General features: G+C 24.9%; 1 protein-coding gene across 1 annotated transcript in view; it reads left to right on the forward strand.

Annotated features, from left to right (window-relative positions):
- The window catches only part of LOC107436803 (topoisomerase 3-alpha), a 33514-nt gene extending 26055 nt beyond the window's left edge, over positions 1 to 7459 (forward strand). The window contains exons 25-29 of the mRNA XM_043043323.2: positions 32 to 203; positions 2255 to 2335; positions 2971 to 3119; positions 4603 to 4704; positions 7330 to 7459. Of these exons, the coding sequence (XP_042899257.1) occupies positions 32 to 203; positions 2255 to 2335; positions 2971 to 3119; positions 4603 to 4704; positions 7330 to 7364 (539 nt within the window). The 3' untranslated portion in view covers positions 7365 to 7459. The remainder of the gene's footprint in view (positions 1 to 31; positions 204 to 2254; positions 2336 to 2970; positions 3120 to 4602; positions 4705 to 7329) is intronic.
- The last annotated feature ends 2502 nt before the right edge of the window (positions 7460 to 9961 follow it).

Consider the following 9961-nt stretch of genomic DNA (forward strand, 5'->3'; position numbering starts at 1 on the left):
TTTAAACCGACAAATTTTCTCTCCCTTTCAGGTAGAGAGTTTTATACATGCCCTAAGCCTCAAGATTCAAAGTGTGGCTTTTTTCTTTGGAAAGATGATGCTAATTCTCCTATCAATCAGACTGCATCATCGTCAATTCATCAGAATAATTATTCACCTGCAACTGTAAACAATGTACCTTTAAGGGTATCAAATAATCCCTGGTAAGAAAAAAACTATTTTATTTTTTTGTAAATATAAGGATTTGTATATTAATAGTTCTCTTTCTTTTAATAAAAACTGATAGTTCAACGAAATTTGTTTCTTCATTTGATCTGTCCAATTTTTCACTCTAGAAAAATAGTTGCAAGATATTCATGGTTATTCTCCTGACTTTATTATTTTTTTTTTTAAAAAAGAAGAAAAATAAACTTAATAGTAATTGCAGAAATTATGCAAAATACTTTATATAATTAATCTCTATAGATAAAACTAAATTTTTTTTAAAAAATTTATAAATAGCTGAACCATTTAACTCATTATATGAGTAGTACATAATAATTAAATATAAAAGCTAATTATGAAAAGAAAGTATTTAATAAATACATAATATTTAAAAAAGTATAAATATAATATTCATATGAAGTATTATATAATTATAGTTATTTGATCAGAAATTTAAGTTGCGAGTTGCATTATTTATTTTTAACATATAAGAGAACCACAGTTTATTAATCAATTATAGTAGACTTTTTAAAATCTGCAGAGCTTGCTTACTTTAAAATTTTTTTATAATTGTTACAAGAAGCCTTCTTTTAGTTTTTATGATTTTATGTGCATAAACCATTTTTAAGAATTTTTTCCTATTTTTAGAAAAATGGCAAATTTTGCATATTTTTCTATTTTAATAATTGTATGCTAAATTTTAACATTCTATCTCTAAATGCTTATGTATTTTTGGTTAATCTCAAAGATTTTGTTTTGCTTTCTAGTATATTGGTTTCATTACTAAGTTATTTAGACCTATTAAAGGAAGTACATTTATTTTTGTATTTGATTTTGATAAATGGTGACTTTTCCCTTTAAGAAAATGATGTTCACAATTCCCCATGTTCATGTGTGAAATCTTCTGGATATTTTTAAAAATCTTCTAGATTATTTTTTCTTGAAGATTGGCTAGTATGAGCTTGGGACTAGCTACTTTACACTCCTTAGATCTTTTATTTGTTTCTGCTTTCACAGTGCACTGACCACTATTAAGAACTTCAAATGTATATTTCACTATTGTTTAGAAATCAGAGTTTCATGTTCAATCATGACCTTTCGAAATTTCTTTTAAAAGGATTCAATATATTCATAAAATATTCATTCTGTATAATCATTCACTCTTTTTTAAGTATTGTAAGAGGTGGTCAGAAGAACAAAGTGTTCTAATTAATTTTTCTTCACTAGAACGTCGTTTTTGTGAAGCAATATTTTGATATCTGGAAAATGCACTGAATGATTGACTAAAGTTTCTGTGCAGTGTTAAAAGATGTCATTTGAAAAAATGTAAATCTATTTTAAACCTTCAAAATATTATATTAAGTAATAATTGCTCTATATTAACATAAAAAAATGCATATTAGTTAGTTTCTTAAATATATTTAAAGTGTAACATGTTTTTGCCAAAATAAATCCAGTATTTGGGAAATATAAGTTAATATTTGCACTAATTTTATGTAGTCACGATATAGCAACCTTACCCATATAGGGATGTAATGTTTATTTTAAATTGGACCAAAAGGGTCATTAAATCAAGCATCGAGTATATAAAGGTTAACATATTAAAAGAAAAACTGAAAAATATTAAGTTTAATTTATAATAATTTATATTTAATTATTAAATTTTTTTAATCTTTTTTCTAGTTTTCTTTGAATCTATTACAATTTGTAAAAAAATTAAGTGGATAGGCTCTTTCACAGACATTAACTTATGAGAGCTTCTTGACTTTTATAAACTAAAAATAAAATAATGTTTAAAAATGTATTGCAATGCTGAATGCTCTTTAACTACAAAATTTTTGAGCATTATATTAGCTTCTAAAATTTAACTTAAACCTTTTATTTTGTTTGTTTACAGTCAAAATCAGTGCAAATTATATGGAGAGGTGCAAATTATATTTTAAAATTGCAGTTTTTAGAGAGTATTGTATTTTATTTTGTTTATAGATTTTGGTCATGTGACTTGTATCATGTTTAATAATGTGAGGAACATTTCATTTTTGTTTTATAGGCAACCATCTACATCTTTCTCAAATGAAAACTCAACATCAGGAGGTGTGCAACAATGCAGGTGTCAATTGGAAGCTAAGTTGTAAGTGACTATGATGCTTTTTAGTATTGATAATGCTTAATCAAAAATCATAAAATATAATTGAAAATTATAAAGAATAATCAAAATGCTCAGTTGGTAATTTTTTTTACAATAATATTTTTTAAAAAAATCTTAAAGAGTTAACAAACCTTTCCGAAGGTTAGGGTAACTTAGTCAGCCACATGGGCATGTTGTACTACATTACGAAAATGTATTCAGGAACAATATTGGAGGATAAATGTTATTCAATGTAGCAATATTCTTAAGCATTTAAAACTGAAAATTCATTTTTAAAGATTAATAATTTGTAAATTTCTTCAAATGTATAAAAATAAAAAACATAATTTTTTATTTTAAAATTATTTTTTAAATCTTATTATTGGCAAATTTTTGGCAGCAATGATATTCAAAAAATTGATTAAATGAAAATCAATCCAACTGATTTTGTATCATGAAATATGACATAATTGTTTTAAATAATTTATAGCTAATTAAAGCTATGAAAAGAAGCATCAAACAAAAGTTGTGCAGTGAAAAGTCTGAACAGAATTCATGTAAAATAAGAATTATGTCATCTTTATATATATATTTCTTTATTTTACTTCAAACATATTATTATTTAATGCATTTTTCAGATTGACAGTGAGAAAAGAGGGAGCCAATCAAGGCCGGCAATTTTACGCTTGTCCTAAACCACGTGGATCAGGTGAATGTGGATTCTTTCAATGGATGGATGAGAATGACACAAATACTAATGGTCGTTTTTCTAATGCTAATTCAGGAGGTAAAAAAATTTTAATTTTTAATTATTGAATTAAAATTATTTTTTGAATCTGGCCATGCATAAAAATTCTTCTTAGTGTTCATTCTATAATTGCATTTTTAATATGTTTTTTTAAATAAAAAATGAATTTTATTTATTCTCTGCTATATGATAACAGTATGAAAACGAAATTTATAAAGAAATGTCTGAACTGAATTCAGAAAACATTAATTGTTTATGTATGAAATTTACTGAATTCTAATTAAATTTGTAAGAAAGTATATTTTAAAAAAATATTACATTGTTCTTATTTTAATTTTCTATATTTTATTGAAGTTCATTTTTTTATTAATTTACTTTTATATACCTGCAAATCAGTATACAAATGCTTTTCAAATTATTACTATAAAAGTTATTTCTACCAAATTTTTGGCAAAAGGGAAATGAAACTAACCAAAGGTAAACTTCAGTTAAAGATCTAACAATTATAATATATATAATTTCACATGGATTTTCAGACCATATTTTCTTTAATTTGTTGGGTGAATTCCCTGATTTGAGTTTTTGAGCTCATTTCAAGATGTTTTGACATGCTTTTCAAAAACAGATTAAAAGTTTTAATGTTTAAAAGAAGAATAGAGACATTCCATCCTTCTCTTTTAGTTATGATCAAATTATTTTCTGTTGAATTAAAATGTTATTATTCATAATTGTTATTATCTATAATGTTATTATTTGTTAAAATTAAATGTAAACAAGCTTTTCATTTTAATACAAAATATTTTCCAACACTATAGTTTTTTTACACTTTTTATTGTATTTTTTTCATCAAAATAAAAATTCATATGAAATATACATTTAGAAATTGAGAATTTGATTGGAGCATTTTAAACAGAATGATCAAACCAAATTCTGTAGGAATGTTCCCTAGGTTTCTAGAAATATTGAATTGTATTTTTTTATTCTTTAAAATTTTAACTTTTTTATTGAAATTTGCTTTTTTGAAAGAATTATTTAAAACATTAAAAAAGAATTATTATTAAATGATGACAAGACACGCAATCTATAAATAGGATCAATCAAAAAGTCGACTGTCAAACAATTGTTTACATTTCAAAAGTTGAAGAAATTCAGAATGAGCTCCATGTCGTGGAACATAAATTATTTACACTTTGCAGCTGTGTTATAACTTTTTTCAGATTGCAGTTTTTTATGAACTTCTATATCCGAATGTTAACATCTGCATTTCAATTTTATATATATTTTAAATAACATTCAATTTTTTTGTTAGTAATTGCTTTGCTTTTTTTAATGAATTAAGTGCTTGATTAAAATGTATATTTTATATTTCACATTTATTTTCAGAATACTTTGCCTTTTCATTGTATATTTTAATGTATTTAAAATTTTATGAATGAAACGATAAAGTGCATAATCATGTAAAATTTACCTTATTGTGATATATTTCATAAAAATCTATTTTAATTATGCATTTTGCTTTAAGCATTTGATAGGTCAAGGGCTGGTCCCTCAAATAAAAGACCTGCAAGTTCTGCCTCTGGTGGGCCATCTAAACAGAGAAAATGTGGTATATGTTCTCAGCCTGGTAAGTTTGACAAATATTAATTTCTTTAAATTATTCATTTGAATTAACTTTTTAAATAGTTACACATCTGTTACTGTGTATATGTTGCATAATGCTCCTTCAGTCAAGGCTGGATTCAGGTTTTACAGGCCCCAGAGCAAATTTTATTGTGGCCCCTTTCCTCAAAGCACAAAAAGACTTATTTTGTTTGAATACCATTTATTCAAAATTGTAATTTATATATAAACATAAAGGAATTCTAAAGAGATAAACATAAAGGAATTCTTTTTTTTAAAAAAAACTAAAGAAAAAAAACATTTTTTGTAAGGAAATTTGGCCAGACCCTTAAACAATCATCCTTATTTCCCGCTCTTTGAGTATGGCTTTGCCTTCAACATACTTCTGACTGATTTTTCAATTTAGGTGTTCTTATTTTGAACTGTATATTTTTTAACAGATTCGATTTAATTTTAATGTTCAGATTTTGAAATAGAATATAAAAATGTTTTTATAATATGTTATGTCTTTTTTCTATCTAGTACCTTATTTTCTTATTTATTTTGAATTTTATTTTTAAATTAACGAAATGTAGTGGTAATAGAAGAATTTTTTTGTGAAAAGTACTGTATAAAATAACAATAAACATTAAGCTATAGAGCTTTAATTTTTTTTAAGCCTGTATATCAAAAATATTATTAATGTAAAAATAAAATATAAATAAAACTTATAAGAACTAATTATATTACAAAAATAAAATAAATTGCCAAAAATGTATACTATTAAAATAGTTTCTTTTGTACTTTTGATTTTCTTCAACATTTTTATTTTACATTCTGATTTTTGTTAGCATTTTTATTTTACTTCCTGATTTTGTTACCACATTTATTGTAATTAAAACCAAGCTTTTTCATTATCTTTTTTGTAACTAAGCAAATTGTGCTGCTGAAAATGTACAAACTTAGCTGTATTTGTGTTTTCTTACTAAAATTATGCTATTCTTTAAAATAAAAATAAATTTGACAATACTATTGCTGGAAAAATATTTCATAACTTAAATATAAAAATAGTTATATTTATTTTATCTACATTTTTATTGTGAAAAAAATACAAAAATGTCAAAATTTAGCTGAGAAGTATCCTATATGTTACATATAATCCTAAAAACACCTGTGGAGGGACCCAAATATTAATTCGTAGTATTTCCTAACAGATTGGATTTTGTTCAAGATTATCTTGATTTATTTTAAAATAACAAAAATAATAGCAACCTGTCACAGATTGTCTATTCGGATGACTAGATTACTGTCCACTGTTTTATCTACAAATATATTTTACAAACTTATTAAAATAAAAAATGCCTTAAAGTGATATTTTGATCAAACTTTACTGAAATATCTCCAATACTATAAAACATCTCTTCTTGATTGATGCTATAAACAAATCACCAATTATGTATCTCAATTAAAATGTTGTAAAATGTATGATATCGATTGTTTCTTGTTAAAAATGATTTTCATCACCAAATCAAGGTTTATTTACTACTTTATCTTGTTATTTATCTATTCATTTTAATTAAATCAGGTTTTTGAACATTGGTAATTTAAAAAATTGTATTTTTATTGAAAATTATTTGACAACGCTTTTACTACTGTAATTATTTGATATTGTTTGAAAATTGTTTTCTTAGGAATACAAATTTTGGATATTAGACCAAATTAGTTTTTTTCAAAAAAATTTAAAGTAAATACTTCTTTTTAAATATTATTATTACAGAAGCTAATTTTCATGAACTGTAATCTGTTGCAAATTCGCTCTAGTGAATCTATTTATTTATTATGCACACATATTTTTTAAATTTAATTTTTATAAAATAGAATTTTCAGGTTTTGTTTTAAACCTATTGCAATTTTAACCTTTGAATTTTTGCTATTTTGCAATAAAATTTTGTCTAGTTCTAAGCAACAGAGATTTTTTTGATGAAATAACTTTATGAATGTCTAAACATGCTTTATATATATACTTCAAGCATTACAATATTTTTTATCTTATACATTACATTTCTATGTGACATTTTTGCTTCCTATAATTTTTAGAGTAATTCCTAAAATATTTTTATCTATTCCTAATATTCTTTTTTGAATTTCACTTTCAGATTAGCACACTCACTGTATATATGTACTAATTTTTTAAGTAAAAATTAGAATCAGAATTTACCTTTGTTTTAATGGGAAAATGTGGTAAAATATTTTTTATCCATGTAGATATTATTATTAGTTTCTATTTTAATTAACTTTGTATCGTTAATGATCTAAGAATATGAGTTTATCTAAAAGGTAAATATTATTAATTTTACGAATTTGATTTTTGATAATTGGAGATGACATGCTCAAACGTACTCAGGGTATCAACCGAAGAAGTTAATTAACTTAAAAGACACTTCATTTACATTTAGTTAGGGATCCTTGAAAATTTCTTTCTGTTAAGCATTTTTTCTTTTTTTGAAAAAAAATTTGTTCATCAGAAATGCACTAGTGTCAAATCAAACTGAATTGAGTTTTAACAGTTAAAAAATGATTACAAAAATGTTGTATTATTTTAAATCTTTGTAAAATTTTAAATTGTTTAATTTAATTTTATTCATTACAGGTCATACTAGGAAAAAATGTCCACAGAATAGATGACAAGCTTGTAAAGCACAAGCGCAATTTGTATTATTATTTTTTGTATATAATGTACAGCAAATTTATAAATTAATAAATGTATTTTGTAGATTTGAGTTAAGTGGATGAGCTCTTTATTTTAAATATAATATAACTATTTGGTACTCAAATTTTGTGCTCATGTAAAAGCTTAATTCACGAGTAAAGCATATTATGGAGATTTCTAGGATGCCATATGTAAGCAATTTTGGAAATTTTGGAAGAAAATTTATTTTATTGTTTCATCAGTTAGTTGAAATAAAAAACAGGCAATTTTTCATCTATTCTTTAGAATCATGATCTTTTTTTTTTTTTTTATATCTTTCCTCTTAATAAAATAAAGAATTATTTTAATGAAAATGTTGTTGACCACGAAATATGTTCCCTCCTCTACAATGCAAGCTTTTTACCCTTGTTTTATTAATTTCTAGCTACGAACTTGTAGGATCATCAGAAAGAAACTTACTTAGTGGAAGCAATATTTATATTTTTAATTTATGTAATCTTGATTTTTAAATTTACAAAAAACCATTTTACCTATCATCAGAAAAAAGTAATTCAAACCCATGTGTACATAATATTTACACATGTGTTTGAATTATTGGTGTGTGAATAAAGTATACATTATCATCATTGTTGGTTCCACAGCCTAGGGTGGGCCTTGGGATTTTCTAGAACATTTCTCCATGCCGTTCTCATTGTTTCCCTAGCTTACGTTAAACACCCTGATTGTCTTAAAATCCAAGTTGATGTCAGGTCTTGCCAGTTCAATACCCTGATTGTTTTATATTTAAGTTAATGGAGTCCAGTCATCAAAGAGTGCCCTCTAGCTCTACTGCCAATTGGATAGCGTTTGCATATGTTATGTATTTTGCCTGTTGTATCTGAATAACAAATGTGCCCAGTAAATCTCCTTCTGTTTAACTTTACAAATTTTATTACATGAATGTTCTTTTAAAATTAATAAATTTCTGTATTTATTCATAAATAATGCCACGAAAACAGGCATACTATAGCCAGAGCCAGATTAGAGGTCATAAGCACTTTAAAGATTTTGAAGCATCTTAAATGTTATTAAGAATATCAACATAAATAAAAGAAAAATATTTTTCAGAAATTAAAGATTAAGTTTCAAAAACAAATAAATTTATATAACTTCTAAATTTAATGCTTTTTGCAGAAGATCTATTGCAAATCAACATTGTTTAGTTAACTTTTTAAAAGGTTTTCAACGCTAATTTGTGATCTTAGAACCAAAGTAAAATAATTTCAACAATTCTGGTGCTTTATTTTTTAAAAAAATTTCCTGACTAACTAGCTACTTTTTTTTCTTCATTTTAATTCTTTGAAATATAAGCTAATTTTTTATCCAAACTTTCTGTAATGTGTTCCTTTATGTCTTCTTATATGCTTTTTAAATTTTTACTAAAATTAAGTAAAAATAGAATATTTTTACTGTGGGTCTCAATGATAATTAACAGAATTTATAACCTCTTATAGATGTTATAGATGTTTCACCAATAAATATTTTGATCACTTTTCAAGTAACCGAGGTACATTCTATTAGCAAAGCAAATTATGATTGCTTCCGTACAACGGAAAACTAAGATTATCGTCATTTAAACTAAAGAGAGTTTTCGTTAAACAAAACCTCGAAATTTTGACCCTTTTCCAACAAAAACAGGTCCAGAACTAGAAAAAATAAAATGATGTAAAATAAAAAATTTTAAAAACTATTTTTTAAGTGGACTAAAGAGAGGAAAAAAATTCTTTTGTCACACCTAAAACGAAAAATGTAGGCGCATCACTTTCTAGAGAAAGAGCGAAATTTAAGTTGGTGATAGGATTTTTCCCACACTGTCTTTAAAAAGTGATGCGTCCAACGTGTTTTTTTAGGAGTGTCAAAACCGAATTATTTCTTATTTTTTGCTCACTTGAAAAACCTAGTGTTTAAAGTTTTATTTTTACATTATTATTTTATTTATTAAAATCAATCCAAAACATTCTATACATTTAATATGTTCAATAAACAGTTAAATTAAAGTTTTGAATTAATAATAAATTAATTTTATAACTGAACAATTGTTGTTTCTTCACTTTGATTTCATTTCTGTGAAAATTAACAACTGAAAATGAAGTGATAGAGTGATTACTTTTTAAGGCGCAATATGCTTTTATGTTGGATTGCATTAAACTCTAATTTTATTGTAAATTGACAAATAGTCAGAGAAGCAGCTTAACAAAAAAATTTGTTTATTTATGTATATTTTGTTTATATAATCTATTGGCCTGTTAGTCTGACCACAGCGTGGTGAGGGTTTAAACGCTAATATTTTAAAAAGATTGTAATGAATGACGGACTACATGCTAATGACAGGAAATTTAAATGTAATCAATTACAAAAGTTGTCTTTCCTCACTCTAGGTTTAGGTTTGTTGGTACAACATGCATTTGCAGGCTTGTGTGTTCAATTAAGGCTTATAAACCTTTGTCAAGTAGAAGAACAGGTCAATACAGAGAAAGACATCATTAAGAATACATCCAGGGTTATGGCGGGATATCGAACCCGCCACCTCCTC

Source organism: Parasteatoda tepidariorum, chromosome 10, assembly GCF_043381705.1.
Source record: "Parasteatoda tepidariorum isolate YZ-2023 chromosome 10, CAS_Ptep_4.0, whole genome shotgun sequence".
NCBI lineage: Eukaryota > Metazoa > Arthropoda > Arachnida > Araneae > Theridiidae > Parasteatoda > Parasteatoda tepidariorum.